Raw genomic sequence first — 19962 nt, forward strand, 5'->3', positions numbered from 1 at the left:
TCGAGCCCTCTCCGGATCTGGGCGAGGCCGGCGGTCCCCGCCCGGATCGGGGGTCGCCGGCCGTCGCCCGGATCGGGCGGGGTCGCCTTGACCGGGCGACCCCCCACGCCGACGGCAACGGCCGGCGACCCCCGATCCGGGCGGGGACCGCCGGCCTCGCCCAGATCCGGAGAGGGCCCGACCCTCTCCCGGTTTTGGCGAGGGCCGAGGCCCTCGCCTCGACCGGCGAGGCCGCCGGGGTCGCCGGGGTCGCCGGCGACCCCGCCGGCCTTGCCGCCGCGCCCCCCGACCCCCCACCGGCGGCGGGCCGGGCCACAAGCGGGAGGGGCGACCCTCCCTTGTGCATATATTTTTTTAAATCAAGAAAAAGAAAAAAAAATAATAAAAAAAATTAAAATGTGAAATAACGAAAATACCCTTAAAGCCAGACCCTTTTTTGAAACATTATAACCACTTCGGGCCCTCAATTGAAACGTACTATATTACTTCGAGCCCTTATTTGAAATATAATTCACTTTGGGTCCTTATTTGAAAAATCAAGAGGACTTCAGGCCCTTTTTTGAATTTTTCCCAAAAAAAAATTCATGTTTAACGTGCGAATTCTGGTTGCCGGCAAAATGGATGGAGGGTATAGTGATAATTTCCCTTACAACGAAGGACTAATCCCGTTACGAATTAAGTCCGAAGATTTAAGAAATTGAAAAATCAATGCTCAGGATCTCAACGGCGTCGTAGCGATTTGCCGGACCCTTTACATCTAAAAAAAGAAAAAAGATTATCAATGCCATTTTTGCATTTTGACAATGTTTCGTTCGACCAAAAAAAAAAAAAAAACCAGCCGACAAAGAAATTTCTTTCCTTTCCTTTTTCCCGGTCAACAAAAAACTACTGTAGCCGGCATTTGCGTTGACCAAAAAATCATCAACTTCGCAGTCACGATAATTTCATAAACCAACGCAAAAAAGCAAGGGGAAAAGTCTAAATCGCTATTCAAATTCTAGAGAACTACACATAAAAAAGTTGAATTTGAAAAAACAACAAGAAAAAAAAAAGACCAAAGCACGCAAGTCACAAGATAATTAAATCTAGACCGGCGATGAATACACCACATATATTTTCGCAAAACGTTCGTTCTGCAAGGAACCATTTCGTAGGGACAATCGAATAAGAGAAGTCTGTTGTGTATCGTGTCGTATCTTATCTATCTTTTTTAATTTTTACATATCTAATCGAGCATGTATGAAGAGTGTACACAAATACTCATCAATAAAAAAAATTAATGCTTATTACGGATATACTTAATAAGTGTTTTGGCAGCACTATTTAGGGATGCTTTTTTTTTTTTTCTAAAAAGTGATCGCTTATAATTACACAACGATATCTTTTTACGAATAATATTTTTTTTAAAATTATTAATTTTTCGCAGCCTAAATATTGAATTAAGTCTTTTTCCTAAAAACCGAGTGCATTACGGTCCGTCAACGGAATCCACGAATTCCGTTAGAATCTGCAAGCCGCGGGGTCGGTCCACCGGCTCAACTGCACTGCATTTAAAGGTCTTCGTTCAGTCAATTATAATATCTGCTCCCCCCTACTTCTCTCTCTCTCTCTCTCTCTCTGTCTCTCTAGCGGACGCTGAAGCTCGAGCGATTCCTCCGACGCGAGCGTCTAGAAATGGAGTTCGCCGAAGAGAGCGTGGGCGGCGGAGCAGAGGAGGAGGAGGCGCCTCAGGTGATCAGCGAGGTCGAGAAGAGCAGAATCGGCATCATGCGAGCCGTCGTGGAGCGGGAAGATCCTTCTGCCAAGGTTCTCTTTTCTTTTTCTTTTTTTCCGGATTCTTCGTCCATTTTCGTTGCCGCGTTCTCTTTGTAAATCTTGCGGCTCTGCTGTTTCCCATGTTGCGCTTGTGGAGCTACATTTGGTTTTTTATTTTCTTAGCTTGAATTTGAAGCTTCGGATTGGCTTTTAGTCGCTCAGTGACTATGATTTTAGAGATGTTCTGGATTTGAAAAGTGAAATGTGTGTCCCGATAATCACGAGCGAGGAAAGTGAACCGATGCTGCTCTCTGTGTCCTTAATTGTGTGATTCTTCATGCCGGAACGAAGCTAGAAAGCGACATCGACTGTGATTCAAGTTGAGCTGTGGTTCTCGTCAGTAATTCATTGCTCGATTTTGTCGGAATCGGAGCTGTATTATCCAGTGGTCCTCTATAACTAGCTTCCACCCTAAATTGTTACAATTTCTCTAAAGTAGCAAAATTAAGAGTTTAGGTGATTCTCGTCGATCACTTGCACGTGGGCCATGTTGTTATTTCTAACCTCTGGATCGACACGGCTTGTGCTTCAGTCTATACTCAATTTAGCATTAGTTGGTAAGTCATTAATATTACTCACACGTGTGTCCATCAAAAAGAAAGAGAGGAAAAGATTCGCTCTTACGTGAGATTTCTAAACCCTTGTCTTCCAATGTAAGAAACGCCAGTGGATCATCCAAAATTGGATGCATATGTTTGTAAGCAGATAGTTAACAATGTGTTTGGCGGTTTCCTTTTCATGTGGTCTTACAATAGAGAACTCAGCTAATTTAAACTGGGAGACTACTTTTAGGATTTGGTGTCTTAGATCATGCCTGTTTTTAGATTGCAAAATGTCAGGTCCATGAATTTAATTTACGTCGTCACTGCAATATGATTTTTAGTTGCAGGATGTCGATGATTTTATGATCCGGAGGTTTCTGCGAGCTCGCAATCTAGATGTAGAGAAGGCTTCTAAGCTATTTCTGAAGTACCTGAGCTGGAGACGGTCTTTCATTCCAAATGGGGCTATATCGGCTTCAGAAATTCCCAATGACCTTGCTCAGCAGAAGTTGTTTATGCAAGGTCTTGATAAAATGGGACGGCCTATAGTAGTTGGATACGGGGCTAGGCATAACCCTTCCAAAGGAAGTCTTGAGGAGTTCAAGCGTATGTTACTTCTTTTACTCTTCCAGATTAATATGAATTCATCGCTTCATGCAAGACTTACCATCATCTAATTAAAAATAAATTCAGGCAGAAAAGCATTGAATTTTGGCTAAGTTGAGTTGTTTTACCATGTGCAGGTTTCGTGGTCTACAGTCTTGACAAAATATGTTCCAGGTATCTCTTCTCCTTAATGTGACTCTGGACATCATGGAGATCTGAAAATATTGGAAACTGAGGATTCTTTCTGTTTTGGGTGCCAACACTTTCAAAAATGAATTCCTTCAGAAGCATTCTGGTTAAGTTGTCTATCCTGCGAGGCACAAAAATTGCACCACGTCACCTTATCGAATGATTGAAAAGAATGGACCTATTGCTTGCAACCTTAAAGACTTTATCTAGAGCCACCTTCCTCAACGGGAATAGTGTTGGAAAGTTTCTATCGTAGACCGGGCCCTTATTGGTTTCTCAGTTCTCAGTTTCCTAAGAACTGTGATTGACCCAGGTCTTTCTTTTGCATTCACTTACTAGTGTTGGTCAAATTTTAGCCAATAACTTAAAGCTGATTGTTGGGTGTTGATCTTTCAGAATGCCTGGAGGGCAGGAGAAGTTTGTGTGCATAGCAGATCTTGAAGGATGGGGATACAAAAGTAGCGATGTGCGTGGGTACTTAGCAGCACTGTCAATCTTGCAGGTTCAATCTTCTGTCTCCTGCTTTTCTTTTGTATCAAGTTGATGATGATGAAAACATCAACTTGAATCCAGTCCCTCCTTGAACTGTGAAAATGTGAAATTTTGTCTTTAAGGATCGCTTGCACCTTACATGAAACTAAAGTTTAACAGAATACAGGATGTGCAAACTGCAGATCATAACTATATTGGTTGGTTGATGCCAGGACTGCTATCCAGAGAGGCTGGGCAAGCTCTTTCTTATTCATGTGCCTTACATATTTATGACTGCATGGAAGATGGTTTACCCATTCATCGACCCTAAGACGAAAAAGAAGGTATTGTTGGATTTATCACTTCTTGCTCACCATTCTAGTCCTCCATGTTGACTTACTTTCGGAGTTCTTAAATGGGATTAGCAAAAGAAGATTGGAACTTTTGGAATTCTCCTTGGTATTTAATTGGAAGAACACATAAACAGAACGTAATGAACTCCTCTACTCGGAATCAACTGATGATAGGTATATCTACATGTATGAGTCTAATAGTTAATTAACTGATTCTGATCTTATTTCTCAGATTGTTTTCGTCGAGAACAAAAAACTGAGAACTACTCTGCTTGAGGACATCGATGAAAGCCAGCTCCCAGATGCCTATGGAGGCAGGTTGCCACTTGTTCCCATTGAAGACTGCTAAATTCTACTCATGCAAGAATTTTCTCCTCCTTTCTTTCCTGGCCGTGGGCCTGTACTATAGAATATAAAGAAGATATAATATGGCAAAAATGTGGAACAACGGCCAAAATTCATGGCTGAACTGTCCTGATGATAGGTATATCTCACCGTACTCATAGTGTGGTTGCTTCAAAGACTTGTGGGGTTAATATACCAGTCCAATGTGCTAAAAAATGATTGGTTATGCCCACTAGGAACATACAATGAGGGCGTTTGAGCTAGAAACCGGCCATAACCGGCTTTTTCCATTGATTCCAAGTCAGTTCCTAGGAAAATCGATCTGATTCAGGATCATCAATAACCTAGAATCGACTTAGGACCAGTTGACTTCTAGATTTCAAGGTCCGAATCGTCGGGTCTGCCTAGGAACCTCCGATCCTGCTTAAACAATTCTCCCGTCGTTGAAGAAATAAATTTTGCACTTCTCGATATTCAAGTCATGGACTACAAATCACTTAACTAAGGCAAGTCCTTTATTAGGTAAACTTTTTTAATTATAAATGTGGTAATCAACTTTTAGCTCTACAAATGAAAAAGAAATTCGACTAGCTTCGGTACCTAAGACTCGACTTGGAGATATGGTGTATGCATACGCATACTCCATATGCGTATGTATGTCCGGCGAATTGGGCCTGGCTGAGAAAGACAATTGTGTATTATAAGCAACCCTTACAAATTAGGTTGAATTTACTCATTCCAACTAAAACTACACATCATTCGACCAAAAAAAAACTAAAACTACACATCCCAACTATGAATCTTTCTGACTACCTCTTGACTCTCTTGTTTCATCTTTATACCATGTTGAGCTGAGCATCTTGTTCGAGCTCTATTGCGTTTTCGACCACCTGAAAGGCTCTCTTCATAGATTACTTGCTATATGCTCTGTCTAAGCTCAATCTTGCTGTCGGTGAGTTATATTCATCACCAGAAGTCTCTGCATCAGCACGTCCCTTTACTAAAATGGTGGAAACGGTTCTGATCTCGCACAACAATCTCTCTTTGAGATACATCCGACACGTGCTTCATAAAAGAATGGCAATCATGACAAATTCGGATGTTCTTCATGACCCGTATTGTCCTACCATCTTCGAAATGCAGAAGGGCGAAAGCAATTGCCAACTTCTTGCTATGATAACTCAGATTGCTCTCCTTCTCCTCCTCTTCAATATCATGCAGCACATTCGACGTCTGCGGTGTATAACCTCGAAGCTTCAATCTTTCGATAATCGAAGTTAGCACGTCCTTGACAAACTCATGGATCTCCTGGTCAGCAGTGATCAAACTATACCCTGGACTTTTGCTTATTCTCCTACCTTTCATTAAAATTCTCATCTGAGCTTTGCGGTTCCATTTACCAACTCCTCCATAGGCATTGGATAAAAGGACATAATCGCCGTCGTGATGAGGATCCAGCTCATGAAGTCTTCCTCTCGCTTTTTCAGCTAAGCCCAGATGGTTATGATTCACACAGGCTCCAAGCAGAGTTCTCCAGACAACTGAATTTGGCATGATTGGCATCTTTTCGACAAATTCATACGCTTGCTCAACCAACCCGCCTCGACCAAAAATGTCAACCATACACCCATAATGCTCAAGCGTTGGTTCCATGCCGTATTCTTTGTTAATGCTTTCGAATATTCCTCTTCGACAAATCCTGCCTGGCTGCAAGCAACTAAAACCGCAGAAAACGTTATAGAATCCGGCTGCATTCGCGATTTCTTCATGTTATCGAACAATTTGAGGGCCTTATCACCCTGGCATGCACTGCAAGCCCGTTGATTGCCACCGTCCAAGTCAACACATTTCTATCGTGCATTTCAAGAACACCCTCATCGATTCATCGACCGAACCGCACCTGGAGTACATGACTATCAAAGCGGTCCCAACAGAAATCTTCCAACTCAAGCCACTTCTGCGAACGTAACAATCCACCCAGCTACCCAATTCCGAAGCCCATAAGCTGGAAACCGCCGAGATCACGCTGAGCAGAGTGACCTTATCCGGTACAAAACTCTGTACCAGCTGCATTTTCTGAAAACAAGGCAAGGCATCGTACCCAGATCCATTATTCGCGTAGCACCCAATCAAGGACGACCAAGCTCGCTCAGGCATTCCGTCAAACTCCTTTCTCGCGGACTCCACCGCACCAACACACCCGTACGCAGTGATCAGCGCGTTCTGGACATAAACGTCGGAGTCCACCCCGAGCTTTGCGACCAGGGCGGGAAGCCCGCGGCCCATCTCCCTGAGGCGAGAGCAGGCCTTGAGGACGAAAGGGAAGGTGAAGTTATCGGGCCACACGCCGCGGCGGAGCATCTGGGCGAAGAAGGAGAGGGAGTGAGGAGGAGAAGAGTGGGCGTGGCATCTGGCGATGGTGTTGTAAGCGACTGTGTTGGGGGAGAAGACACGGGCGAAGAGAGAGCGGGCCTGGGGCAAGCTATCGGGCGCCGAGGCGGCGCATGATAGCAGGCGGCGGCGGAGGGAGTCGCCTTGGAGGGTCTTGATGACGAGGGAGTGGGAGCTTGTAGACATTGTTCATGGACGTTCTCGCAATTGCATTACCGAGTCCAATCGACCTTATGTTGTGACACATATGTTCATTACACATGGAGCTATAAAATTAACAGTACATGTATAGAGCACATATGTGATTTTAATATGAATGGATAGATTCAATTTGACTTTGAAGTCTTCAACATCACCGATGGCCAACACAGCATCGCCATCGTCTCGGAGTCGGACTTCAACAGCTGTAACACCGCCTCTCCAATCGCTCTCTTCACTTATTTGCCGGAGGACTACGCCATCAACACCACTGGGACCGTCTGCTTCATATGCACCCACAACTCTCATTGCTCACAGGGCTAAAAGGTGGCCGTCCCGGTCGGCATGGCTTCTGGCCCCACCACCGCCATGGCTAGCATTTGGCAGAGCAACAGCTTGATTCACGGGCGGCGGTATGCAGATTGGAAATCAAGAGAGGAGACCACCGCAGATCTGCAACTTTTATCTCCGTGTTACGACACCAATAGAGCATCCAACGGTGACATATTTAGCCAGCAGAATACATACAAAAAGTATACCGTTTGTTTCCTACCTTGGATACCCCTAAAAAATGTGACAAATTACATTGGACGTTTGATCCTAAACTGATGTGAAGTTAACAATGATATCAGTAACTCAACTATTCAACTTCTTCAGCAGATGTAGGTGTATGATGTGGGAAACTCGACCATATGTCGGACCAGGTCCTGTGCCCGTCAATCAGCTCCTTCACAACTGAGGCAGCTTCCCCCACATTTGCTCGAACTCGATCTTTGCTGTCCCTCTCTTGAATGGTCTCACATCAACTTGAGAATCGACAGTGATTGCAGAGGGCACACCAAGCTCATCGGTTCAGTTCTCACATGTCTCTTCCCTATGGCGTTGCCTGTAAATATAACCAGGGCACAGTAGCGGATGATCATCCAATGTAATTTTGGTGCTTTCATCAAGGACAAGGGTAAATCTCAATCCAAAATATACAGCTCAATAACAAAACAAGGTCTCATCCAAGTTACTTGTGTATCATTCAGATCTGCGGAACTGACACCAACCTTAGCAGTTTCCACAAATCATAGCTCAGATTTTAACAAGATTAAAAAGGGTAAGAGGAAAGAGAAGATGCCAAGTAATGGAGCTGATCCTAGCATTAGGAAAAAAGAACACAATCTTAGAAAAACAGGCATTTTAAGAATTGTGAATAGGATGAAGATGTCCGTCAAACTTTGTGAATAGGACAGAAAAAGAGTGATCAACATACGAAAGGGAAAACGCAGCGAAGAGGATGAAGATGTCCGTCAAACTTTGGAGGTGATCCTTGCAAGAAGATAAATGAATACAGTTTCAAGGAAACAGGCATTCACACCCCTCCATAAAATCCTGCTCTATGGCGAGTAAAGAAAAGTGGAGTTGCTCTTGCTGCATATGAAAATTTACTGCCCTATGTCTGTGAATGCTTGAGTTTTGTCATCATGATATGGTGGTTGAATCTGTTTACTGCCCTTCATCTGCAAAGCTTTCCTCTTTCATGATGACGAACCTGCTCCATGTGCTCCAAGAATTATTAACTAGCAAAATTAACTAGTCTGAAGAATCACCACTTATCTTGGTTCAGTAAAAATTTTCATGAGCAACAAGAGCAACTCAACTTTTTCTCCCGTCAAATGAAAACAATCATCAATTCAAAGTGAAAAGGTTAGGCGGAAAAAAACACCTCAAATCCAAAAGACAATTCAAGCTAAACTTCGAAGCTGCTTCACCGAGCCGACTTCTAATAGCAGATTGGCCAGCCATTTGTTGTACCCTGGGAACACACAAAAAATTCCAGATCTACAACTTCAGCAAACTTGGGATGAATTAGCTGATTCTATTTGGTTATTGCCGAGATCGATTCGGTTCCAGATTAGTTCTCGATTTCATAAATCTGGAACCGGAGTTTGATTTCTGGTTCCTTGTGCGGTCTACATAATGGGGTTTCTGGTTGGACAAGGTGGATTCTCGGCTGCGCACATGGGGAAGTCCATCATGTCCGGTATGGTTCCAGATTCTAGGGAAGGACCGACCCATCCTGAAATCGATCACTCCCTAATCTTAATCTAATAAAAAATAAAAAAACTATTGTTCACCGTTAGTTTAAAAAAAAAATTACACTTTCCCTATTAGAGTAGTGTCACGTGTGCTTGAACTCAACTATCTAGTCGAATGCTCTCATATATGAATAATTCACAGAAAATTGCGTAAATTTTTTGATTAATTGTCCAAAAAGTCATAAACATATCGTACGGCAACTAATTTGAGCAAGGCAAAGACGCCGCTGCCCCCTCCTATGGCCAGCGGACTAAGACCCCAATGATGTGTAGAGGAAAATAGATAAGAAAATGAAAGAAAGAAAAGGGAAAAGAGCTTTAAAATAAATTAAAAATTACAAAAGTCATCCACATCGATAGCCGGCCGTGCTACGTAAGGCAGGCAACGTTGATTGAATTGCCGCATCGGCGATTTAATGAAAATCGTCACATTGTTCGTGACTAAATGGCAAAATTACAAAAATTTAAGATTGAATTGGTCACTTTACAATAGATTTAAGACTTTTTTTTTTCTGAGATTTTCCCCGTAAATTATTTTGTTACTCTAGCTTTGGATTTGGTTTCATTAGATTTTCTTCTTACTGACATAAATTCTTGCTTCATGCAAGACTTACCACCATCATATTACTGAAAGTAACTTTAGGCAGAAAAATACAGAAATTTTCGGCTGAAGTTGAGTCGTTTTACCGTGCACAGGCTTTGTGGTCTGCAATCTCGACAAACTATGCTCCAGGTATCTCTTCTCCTCATTGAGACTCTGGATGTCAGGGAAATCTAAGAACAACTATGTTCCAGGTATCTCTAGGATCGATCCAGGTCTTTCTTTTGCATTCGCTTACTAGTGTTGGTCAAATTTTAGCCAGTAACTCGAGCTGATTCTGGAGTGCTGATCTTTCAGAATGCCTGGAGGGCAGGAAAAGTCTTTGGGCGCAGCAGATCTCGAAGGATGCGGACACCAAAGCAGCGATGTTTATGGGTACTGAGCAGCGTTGTCAATCTTGGAGGTTCGGTCTTCTGTCTCCTGCTTTTCATTTGTGCCAAACTGATGCGGATGAATACATTAAGCTGGAATCAAATCCTCCTTGAACTGTAAAAATGTGAAATTTTGTCGATAAGGATTGCTTGCGCCTTACCTAGAACTAGGCGTTGAACAGAATACAGAATGTGCAAAATCCAGATTCTAACTATTTGGTTGTCGATGCCAGGACTGCTACCCGGAGAGGCTGGGCAAGCTCTTTCTTATTCATGTGCATTACATGTTTATGACTGCATGGAAGATGGTTTACCCGTTCATCGACCCTAAGACAAAAAAGAAGGTAGTATTATTGGATTTTATCACTTCTTGCTCGCCACTGTAATCCTGTATGCCGACTTACTTTCAGAGTTCTTAAAATTCGATTAGCAAAAGAACACGTAAACAGAACGTAATGAACTCCACTGCCCTGATGATAGCTATATCTCACCGCATTTATATTCTTTGTTTGAGGGATTTGTAGTGTGGTCGCTTCAGGAAATTGTCGGGTTAATATACCAGATAGTGTCGTCCGATCCAACGTACTCTACTCTTCTTGAAAAAAAATACCAAACCGGTTCTTAGGAAAGTCAATTTGATTCAGGATCTTCAAGAACCTAGAATCGACTTAGGACCCGTTGACTTCTCGCTTTCAAGGTCGGAACCGTCAGGTCCATCTAGGAACCTAATCCTGCATAAACCGACTCTCCCTTTCTTGAAGAAATAAATTTTGCACTTCTTCTCGATATCCAAGTCATGGACTACAAATGACTTAACTAAGACTCGACTTGGAGCTAAGGTGTATACGTACGCGTATGTATGTCCAGCGAGTTGTGACTGGCCAAGAAAGACAAATGTCCATCATAAGCAAAACTTATAAATTAGGTTGAATTTACTTATTCCAACTAAAACTACATATCGCAACTATGAATCTTGTACTCGTTATGACTACTTCTTGACTTTCTTTTTTCACCTTTGTACCATCTTGAGCTGAGCATCTCGTTCGAGCTCCCTTGGGTGTTCGATCACCTGAGAGGCTCCTCGTAGCTCACACGCTGTATGCTCTGTCTAAGCTCAATCTTGCTGCCAGCGAGTTATATCCATCACCAGAAGTCTCTGCACGAGCACGTCCCTTTACTAAAATGGTGGAAACGGTTTTGATCTCGGACAACGATCTCTCTTTGGAATACATCCGACACGTGCTTCATAAAAGAGTGGCAATCATGACAAATTCGAATGTTCTTCATGACCCGAATCGTCCTCCCATTTTCAAAATGCAGAAGGCCGAAAGCAATTGCCAACTTCTCACTGTGATAACTTAGATTACTCTCCTTCTCCTCCTCTTCAATATCGTGCAACACGTTCAACGTCTGCGGCGTATAACCTCGAAGCTTCAATCTGTCGATTATTGAAGTTAGCATGTCCCTGATATTTTCCCACTCGGGATGAGAATTTTCCCCTGAAACAAACTCATGGATCTCCTGGTCTGCATTGATCAAACTGTACCCTGGTCTTTTGCTAATTCTCCTATCTTTCATTAAAATTCTCATATGAGCTTTGCGGTTCCACTTACCAACTCCCCCGTAGGCATTGGATAAAAGGACATAATCGCCATCGTGATGAGGATCCAGCTTATGAAGTCTTCGTCTCGCTTTTTCAGCTAAGCCAAGATGGTTATGATTCACACAGGCTCCAAGCAGAGTTCTCCAGACAACTGAATTTGGCCCGATCGGCATCTTTTCGACAAATTCATACGCTTGCTCAACCAACCCGACTCGACCAAAAATGTCGACCATACACCCATAATGCTCGAGGGTTGGTTCCATGCCATATTCTTTCCTCATGCTTTCGAATATTCCTCGGCCTTCCTCGACAAGTCCTGCGTGGCTACAAGCCACTAAAACTGCAGAGAAAGTTATAGGATCCGGCTGCATTCCCGATTTCTTCATGTCATCAAACAATTTGAGGGCCTTGTCACCGCGGCCATGCACTGCGAGCCCGTTGATCGCCACAGTCCAAGTCAACACGTTTCTCTCGGGCATTTCGTGAAACACCCTCATCGATTCGTCGACCGAACCGCACCTGGAGTACATGTCTATCAAAGCGGTCCCAACAGAAATCTTCCAACTCAAGCCACTTCTGCGAACGTAACAATCGACCCACCTACCCAATTCCAAAGCCCCTAAGCTGGAAACCGCCGAGATCACGCTGAGCAAAGTGACCTTATCCGGTTCAAAAGGCTCCACCAGCTGCATTTCCCGAAAACAAGCCAAGGCATCGCACCCAGATCCATTATTCGCGTAACACCCAATCAAGGACGACCAAGACACCAAGTCTCGCTCAGGCATTTCGTCAAACACCTTCCGCGCCGACTCCACCACACCAACACACCCGTACGTACTGACCAGCGCGTTCTGGACATAAACGTCGGAGTCGAGCCCGAGCTTCGCGATCAGGGCGTGAAGGCCGTGACCCATCTCCCGGAGGCGAGAGCAGGCCTTGAGGACGAAAGGGAAGGTGAAGTTATCCGGCGACACGCCGCGGCGGAGCATCTGGACGAAGAAGGAGAGGGAGTGAGGAGGGGAAGAGTGGGCGTGGCATCTGATGACGGTGTTGTAAGCGACGGTGTCGGGAGAGGAGATACGGGCGAAGAGAGAGCGGGCGTGGGGCAAGCTCTCGGGGGCCGAGGCGGCGCAGGACAGCAGGAGGCGGCGGAGGGAGTCGGCGTCGCCTTCGAGGCCGGTCTTGATGGCGAGGGTGTGGAGCTTGTACACATTGTTCATGGATGTTCTCGCATTGCATCACCGAGTCATGGAAATGCGTTCGAGTCTTGTCATCTTAACCCACTTTGGTTTATACATCGAGTCTGTTAACTTCTTTTATTTTTGCAATTGGATCCTTCTTCTGTCAATTGTAGTGTGGTTGGCGGATCCTTCTAATTTGCTGACAACATGTTAAAAGAAATCTTCATTTAATGGGTGCAAAAAAAAAAACAAAAAAAAAAAGAGCAGACGGGCCGTAGCATTGACGAGCATCAACTGCCCTCCCGGGATTAGTCAGCCCTGTCTCCAGAGGGCCGCAGCATTGGCAAGCACCAACGCCCTCCCGAGATTAGCCGGCCCTATCTATGAAGAGGGCGAGCTGGCTCACTCCAGCATAGGACATGCGGCGATAAAAGTCTTCCAATATTGCCGCCACATTCGGTGATGCTGCCTTTAACCTTCATCAACGGCACCGCGGGCACAAATAGATGGGCCACCTCTCTCTACCTATCCGGCATGCAAAAGAGTGAAATGTTATGGATCCGTGGTCAGATGACCCCTATGGACCTTAAATGCAAGGTCCATGTGAGATCGATGACCCTATTCCATCGCGCATGCAAGAGAGAAGGGGCTGAGGTTTGGCAACTGACAGGCCAGCAATTGGCAGTGCAACAGCCATGGTGGCAGCGGCGGTGTGCAGATTGGAGTAAGGGGAAACGAGGGTTTATGGTGTGGCGGATCTTGATGACATGTAACTTGACGCAGAGAAGCTCATAGAAAAATATTCTCCCCTTCTCAAGAAGCAGAATTTCCATGAAAACTGAGGCATCGGAAATCAAGAGAAGAGACGCAGATCTGTAACTTCCTGTTTGTTTTATCTCCGTGTTACGACTCCAACAGAACATCAACAGCAACATATTTAGCCAGCAGAATACATATGAAAAGTATACCGTTTGTTTCCCACCATGAGACCCCTAAAATATGAGACAACTCACATTGTATTTTTGATCCTAACTGGTTTAAATCAACAATGATATCAGTAACTCAACTATTCATCTTCTTCAGCAGATGCAGATGCATGATGTGGGAAACTCGACCATATATCCGACCAGGTCCTGTGCCCGTCAATCAGCTCCTTCACAACTGAGGCTGCTTCCCCCACGCTTACTCGAACTTGATCTTTGCTGTCCCTCTCTCGGATGGTCACATCAACTTGAGAATCGACAGTAATTGCAAAGGGCACACCAAGCTCATCGGTTCTTGCATATCTCTTCCCTATGGTGTTGCCTGTAAACATAGCCAGGGCGCAGTAGCAGATGATCATCCAATGTAATTTTGGTGCTTTCACCAAGGGCAAGAAAGTAAAATCTCGATTAAAAATATACAGCTCAATAACAAAACAAGTTCTCGTCTAAGTTATTTGTGTATCATTCAGATCTGAAACCTGTAGGCAACATTAGCAGTTTCCACAAATCACAGCTCAGATTTTAACAGAAAAAAGAGAAAGAGGAACAAGAAGATGCCAATTAATGGAGCTGATCCTATCATCAGGAAAAAAAGGACACGATCTATTAAAAAAAAAAAAGGCATTTAAACCCCTCTAGAAAATCCCCTTATATTGTGAATAGGACAAAGAGTGATCAATAGACAGTATTCATGTCACACATATAAAAAGGAAACGCTTCAAAAATCAAAGCTCTGTTTAAGAAAGAAAAAGCAACGAGGATAAAGATGTCCGTCAAACTTTGGTGCTGATCCCAGCATGAGGATAAATGAAAACAGTTTCAAGGAAACAGGCATTCACACCCCTCCATAAAATCCCGTTTTATGGTGAGGGAAGAAAAGAGAGTGACCAAGATATAAGCTTCATGTGAATATGTACAAAAGAAACTCATTTTACGCAAGAAATTGAGAACCTAAATACTTTATTGGATAAGTACCTGTAATGTCAATCTTGTTTGAAACACCAGCCAGAGTCAGTGATCTGCTAATAAGTTGAGCAACTGACTCATACTCTTGTTTCTGTATCAATGGGAAAACTGTACATTTGATAGGTGCTACAAGTGGAGGGAAGCGGAACACGTTTAGTTGTTCATCCCCTGCTTTGCTGGGCCTTGTATAGAAAGAATGCTCAAAAAGGCAGTATATTATGCGTCCAATGCCAAAAGATGGTTCAATAACGGACGGTGTAAAAACCCTCTGATGTTCTTTTATCTTCTGCTTAGAAATCTTCACCATGTTATCCTTCATTATTACACTCTTCCCCATTGTACATACAAGAAACTCAGCCTCTCCTTTGGATTCTAAAGCAGCCTTCAACTGCAAAGCTTCCTCTTCACCCATCACCTGGTATTGACAAGACGAATGCAAGCATTAAGTAAAGGAAGAGATTCCTGATACACTTAGCAAAAGAGGAAAAACCAAGGAACCTCCAACATATACCTCCAGAGATTCAATCACCATCTTTTGATTTCCCTTAAAGGCAAGACCTAGTTCCTTTTTGTTTGGAGCAATTACCAGTTTCTGCATTGATACTTCAATCAGTCAAGTCATGATCACAAACTCAAGCATATACAAATAAAGGGCAGAAACCTGCTCCATGTACTCCAAGAATAGCTACAAAATTAACTAGTCTGAAGAATTACCTCCACTTCTCTGGGTTCAGCAAATTTTTCATGGGCAACAAGAGCAACTCCACTTTTCTCCTGTCAAATAACAACAATCATCACTTCAACTAGAAGCCTCTACAATTAGCGGAACATATACATCTCTAAACTTTCTCTTATCCAGTTTTCAACCCCCTCTAAATATGCCGCATAATTTTTGCTTCAAACATTATACATAATTGTCCAACGATGGATGACATATGCCATCCATCAGATGGTTGCCACACAAGACAGCAAAAAAGAGAACCTATATAATAACAAGCCACACCATACTATACCGAGATCATCGAAGAAAGAAGTAAAATGATAAAATGAAATAGTGTTAATTTCTTAGGCATGTCGGCAGTTCATGATTCACATTCCATAACTTTGCCTCTGCTACCTAGCTGTTTCTTTCAGAATTCCTGAACATGCGCCTTCTCCAAAAAACAAGTACTCGAAATAAGGCAACATAACTCTTACCGTATGTGCTCGTAAATCATATGCTGACCTATCTGCAATACCAACACACTCAATCCAACCATACGAACACTCAATTTCAGCATCCCAACAATCTGCTGCATAGTGAGCCATTTCGTTTGCAAGATGCTGCCTAAACCGCAAGCGGTCCTTGTCTATCCCAAGGCAAGTTAAAAAAAGATATACTCTCCCAATGAAGAAGCCAAGAGTCTCATTGTTAACAGTTCCCTAAAAATAAACATCAGAATTTGTGAGACTCAAAGTGAACAAATTAGGGGAAGAAACATCAAGTCCAAAAGATGATTCAAGCTGACCTTTGAAACTGCTTCACCAAGCCGAGTTTTAGTAGCTGCTTGGCCAGACATTTGTTGTTCCCTTGGGAACATAAAAAATTCCAGATCAGCAACTTGAGAAAACTTCGCATGGGATTTATCTTCTGGATCGACGAAATGCTCAATTTCAGCGAGAGTGAACTCACGGACTCTCAAAAGACCTTGGCGAGGAGAAATCTACACGTGTGGAAAGGAATAGAATTCATTGTAGATTTTATGAGGACTCCATGAAGATAATGACAATATCTCTACTACAGCATTGAAGACCACATTGAAAGCCCATTGACTAACAAGACAATCAAATATGACGATCTTAAGACAAGTTATGCAATATAATAGTTTCAAAGCAGAGATGATGCATACAACCCAAGCACATGAACATGCACCATTTAGGATGATCAGAAAGAAAGAAGGATGCACAACCTCATTTCTGAATGCCAGACCAATCTGAGCTGCAGCAAAGGGGAGTTTATTGCCGTTATAATAATACAGGTCTTTGAAATTTACAAAAATGCCTTGTGCAGTTTCAGGTCGCATGTACCTGCAGTAGATTGGGAAGAAAAAAAAAACACTACCGTAAATCTCAAAGACATAAAACAACAAAAATTACAAAACCAAAAGCCACAATAACATTCTTGAAACAGGAACTTAATGTCTGCACAATTGGCATGACAGGTTGACATCAATCGTTGGTACTCACCCAGGGAGCAAACCAGATGGGCCTATAGACGTTTGGAACATCAAGTTGAACGGATAGGGATCGGAGAGAGGATTTTTGGTTTCAGGAGCAGTGATGCCATATTCTTTTATCTTGGCACCCAATTCATCAGCAGAGAGATCATCCAAAGTTGCAAGTACATGCTTTAGTTCTGCAGCCTTCTCTGCACTGATACTTAAATCCTTTTGGAGCTTCTCATTACAAAAATCTTTGAGCAGATGGTCGGCTCGATAGCAAGTCCCAGTTTTCTCATCCTTCACCATAAGGTCAGTAAACTTGTCCACGTGACCCGACGCCTTAAGGACAGTTTCCAGAGTGACGCAAGAGCAGTCAACCTCCAACATCTCCTCCTCGCGAACAAAATGCTAATAATAGGAATGAAAAATAACACATCAGACTAATCTTTGCGCTGTTATGCATCCAGGCATTTTCTATGAGCGCTTTACAAGGACATGTAAAAATTGAATTTCCACTTTGAAGTCTCAGGGAAATGATCTATATCGAACACATTAGACTCATAAATTCAAATTCGGCCGAGAAGAGAAAGCAAAAAACCTCAACACCAATTCACGAGAACAAACTATTCCGGCTAAAGCATCTCCAATTCAACTCGTATCCATGACCAACCTGACGCCAGAAGGCCAACACGTTCGACTTGACCTCGCAGCCGGGCGGGCCGTAGTCGTAGAGCCCGGCGACGCCCCCGTAAATCTTGAACGAGGGAATGTAGAACAGGCGGCGCTCGAGCGTGTTGGCGACGAGCCGGCGGAACGCCTCCCTGGTGAGGGCTCCCTCGCCGGCAGCGGCGCCGGAGACGGCGGCCTGGAGCTGCTTCTCGACGCCGGCCTTGTCGATCTTGAGGCGGTTGAGCTCCGCGATGGCGGCCTCGATCTCCGGCTTCGGCGCCTTGCCGGCCTTGAGGGCGCGGACGGCGTTGCCCTGGGCGTCGACGGCGGCCTGCCTCTCGGCGAGGGCCTTGCGGAGGGAGTCGTCGGCGGCGGCGCGGTCCATCGCGGGGGAGGAGGTCGGGGAAGGAGGAGGGGAAGAGAAGAGGCGAGAGGTGGAGAAAAGAGAGGCGAGGGGAGTTGATGAGGCGATCCTGGTGAGGAGCGAAGACGAAGAAAATGGTGGTGGTGGTGGTGGCATGCGAGTCCCGGCGATGGTGAGGGGAAAAATAAATATCTGATGTTAGGGTTTTGGAAAGATGAGTGGGGGAGATAATTCTTTGGATTCTCGCGATTTTTATTGGAAATTATGACGATTTCCATATTAGGACCGTTAGACAAATTAAGGAAAAATTATACGTCCCCCATGTTGTTGGATGAGCGACGGGTATGCTTGAAATCAGTTGTATAATCGAATGCTCCCACATATTAATAATTCATTGATAATTGTGTAATTTACGAGAATAATTATTTAAAAAGTTGTAAACTTATTGTATAGCCAGCGGCTAATTCATCTCTAAATTTTATAATTTGATCAATTTAATTATAAATAACTTGATAATTTATTAAGATGTAGTCTTAAATTCTCAGTTGATGACCAAATCTTTAAGCCTGTTTCCGCAATTGAAGAATAATCAAATAGGAATCCGCAAAATTCATTTTACATTTACAAAAATGCAAATGTGAAAATGGACGATGGTTCCACCATTGTAAACTTGGAGAGTGGTTAGTAAAACTTCAAATTGATTTGTTAAGAAGAATGGATCGGCAAATTATTTCGACCGGTTAATCATAAGTAAGTCGGCAACGAAATAATGAGTTTTTCCATGTCAACTTCAATTAGACATTAATGCAATGGTGATACAATAATTTGGAAATAATAATCTTACCTCCATTTAACCTACCAACACAATAGATTAATATTAACTTCACCAAATGAAATGGAAATTAATTTTAGAGATAAATGTGTCAAGAATACCATTTCGGGATTTTTTGCGAGACAAATATTAATTTCGGATAAATATATCCCTCAGGGGGCAAAAAAAAAAAAAACTCACGTAACATGTTTACAACAAAAAAGATTTATACTTCCAAGTTGACTGTTCAACGTAAATCATGGGCCTAATCATGTTATTGTCTCGCTCGCGCATTTCGTCAAACACCTTCCTCGCCAGCTCCACCGCACCAACACACGTAGCATGTTTCGATGAAATCGAGAGTACACGACAATAACAGTCTTCCAATGTTGCCGCCGCATTCAGTGCTACTACCTTAAACCTTCATCCACAGCACCGCGGGCACAAATAGTTCAGCCATCAGTCCAAGGTCCGTCATCCCAATCGACTTTGTCACGGGCAATTGGGCATGGTCAAGTGGGAGAGAGAGACAGAGAAGGGGGACTGAGGTTTCGCAACCGATGACCGACGCAAAATCTACAACTTCTTGTTTGTTTCATCTCCGTGTTACAACACGAAAGAAGACATCAACAGCATGTTTAGCCAGCAAAATACGTATCAAAAGTATACAATTGGTTAGCTACCTCGGACATCCCTGCAAAGATGTGACTAATTATAGGATTTGTTCGATTCTAACTAATGTAAAGTTAAGTAAACAATGATTTCAGTAACTCAACTCCTCTAATACCGTCCACAAAAACAAGAAGTAAATTTCTTTCCATCGTGAATGGTAGATGCAGATGTGAGATCGGACCAGGTCTTGTGCCCATCGATCAACTCCTTTGCAACCGAGGCCGCTTCCCACGCACTTACTCGAACTTGATCTCTGCTGTCCCTCTCTCGGATGGTCACATCAACTTGTGAATCAACGGTGATCGCAAAGGGCACGCCAAGCTCGTCGGTTCTCGCATACTTCTTCCCTATGCTGTTGCCTGTAAACATGGATCATGCAAATTATTTGACCGTATAATTCTTAGTTGGCGTGATGGTTGTCATCAATTATCATCTGACAGGAGAAAAGTGGAGCTGCTCTCGTGGCTCATGAAAAATTTGCTGAATCCAGAGAAGTGGAGGTAATTCTTCAGACTAGTCAATTTTGCCGCCTATTCTTGGAGCACA

The 19962-nt window shown here is 43.5% G+C and overlaps 3 protein-coding genes and 1 pseudogene across 4 annotated transcripts; 1 reads left to right on the top strand and 3 right to left on the bottom strand.

The window, feature by feature from the left end:
- The first annotated feature begins 1589 nt into the window (after positions 1-1589).
- LOC115730921 (phosphatidylinositol transfer protein 3-like) lies at positions 1590-4475 on the top strand. 2 transcript variants are annotated; one of them, XM_030661535.2, is made up of 6 exons: positions 1590-1806; positions 2699-2963; positions 3101-3137; positions 3549-3654; positions 3857-3967; positions 4209-4475. In XM_030661535.2, exons 1-6 carry the CDS (start codon positions 1675-1677, stop codon positions 4323-4325), a joined length of 768 nt encoding a protein of 255 aa, XP_030517395.1. In that variant the 5' UTR covers positions 1590-1674; the 3' UTR covers positions 4326-4475. The 2 variants fall into 2 exon arrangements, with proteins under 2 accessions (XP_030517395.1, XP_030517396.1); XM_030661536.2 differs by having other exon boundaries at positions 2705-2963.
- A 633-nt stretch (positions 4476-5108) lies between these two features.
- Positions 5109-6905, bottom strand: LOC115730919 (annotated as a pseudogene).
- A 3954-nt stretch (positions 6906-10859) lies between these two features.
- Positions 10860-12950, bottom strand: LOC115730918 (pentatricopeptide repeat-containing protein At2g02980, chloroplastic-like). The gene has a single exon (XM_030661534.2). The coding sequence runs from the start codon at positions 12787-12789 to the stop codon at positions 11110-11112; it is 1680 nt and encodes a 559-aa protein (XP_030517394.1). The 5' UTR covers positions 12790-12950; the 3' UTR covers positions 10860-11109.
- A 670-nt stretch (positions 12951-13620) lies between these two features.
- Positions 13621-18151, bottom strand: LOC115730917 (glycine--tRNA ligase, mitochondrial 1). Its single transcript, XM_048279467.1, has 9 exons — positions 17571-18151; positions 16926-17308; positions 16649-16766; positions 16208-16402; positions 15897-16121; positions 15414-15473; positions 15211-15291; positions 14709-15114; positions 13621-14055 (listed from the first exon to the last, which is right to left on the bottom strand). The coding sequence occupies exons 1-9, from the start codon at positions 18087-18089 to the stop codon at positions 13817-13819; spliced, it is 2226 nt and encodes a 741-aa protein (XP_048135424.1). The 5' UTR covers positions 18090-18151; the 3' UTR covers positions 13621-13816.
- Positions 18152-19962: the final 1811 nt, after the last annotated feature.

This window comes from Rhodamnia argentea, chromosome 5 (genome assembly GCF_020921035.1).
Source record: "Rhodamnia argentea isolate NSW1041297 chromosome 5, ASM2092103v1, whole genome shotgun sequence".
Classification (NCBI taxonomy): domain Eukaryota; kingdom Viridiplantae; phylum Streptophyta; class Magnoliopsida; order Myrtales; family Myrtaceae; genus Rhodamnia; species Rhodamnia argentea.

What these genes read in the sequence shown, in the direction of transcription:
- LOC115730917 (XM_048279467.1), bottom strand. Translation starts at nt 18,089, where the DNA reads ATGCCACCACCACCACCACCATTTTCTTCGTCTTCGCTCCTCACCAGG. An exon ending in CTGAACCCAGAGAAGTGGAG is followed by an intron (nt 15,292 to 15,413) that starts GTAATTCTTCAG and finishes GTATCAATGCAG; the next exon opens with AAACTGGTAATTGCTCCAAA. An exon ending in AAACAAGATTGACATTACAG is followed by an intron (nt 14,056 to 14,708) that starts GTACTTATCCAA and finishes CTATGTTTACAG; the next exon opens with GCAACACCATAGGGAAGAGA.
- LOC115730918 (XM_030661534.2), bottom strand. Translation starts at nt 12,789, where the DNA reads ATGAACAATGTGTACAAGCTCCACACCCTCGCCATCAAGACCGGCCTC.
- LOC115730921 (XM_030661535.2), top strand. Translation starts at nt 1,675, where the DNA reads ATGGAGTTCGCCGAAGAGAGCGTGGGCGGCGGAGCAGAGGAGGAGGAG. An exon ending in GGGAAGATCCTTCTGCCAAG is followed by an intron (nt 1,807 to 2,698) that starts GTTCTCTTTTCT and finishes TATGATTTTTAG; the next exon opens with TTGCAGGATGTCGATGATTT. An exon ending in ACCCTAAGACGAAAAAGAAG is followed by an intron (nt 3,968 to 4,208) that starts GTATTGTTGGAT and finishes CTTATTTCTCAG; the next exon opens with ATTGTTTTCGTCGAGAACAA.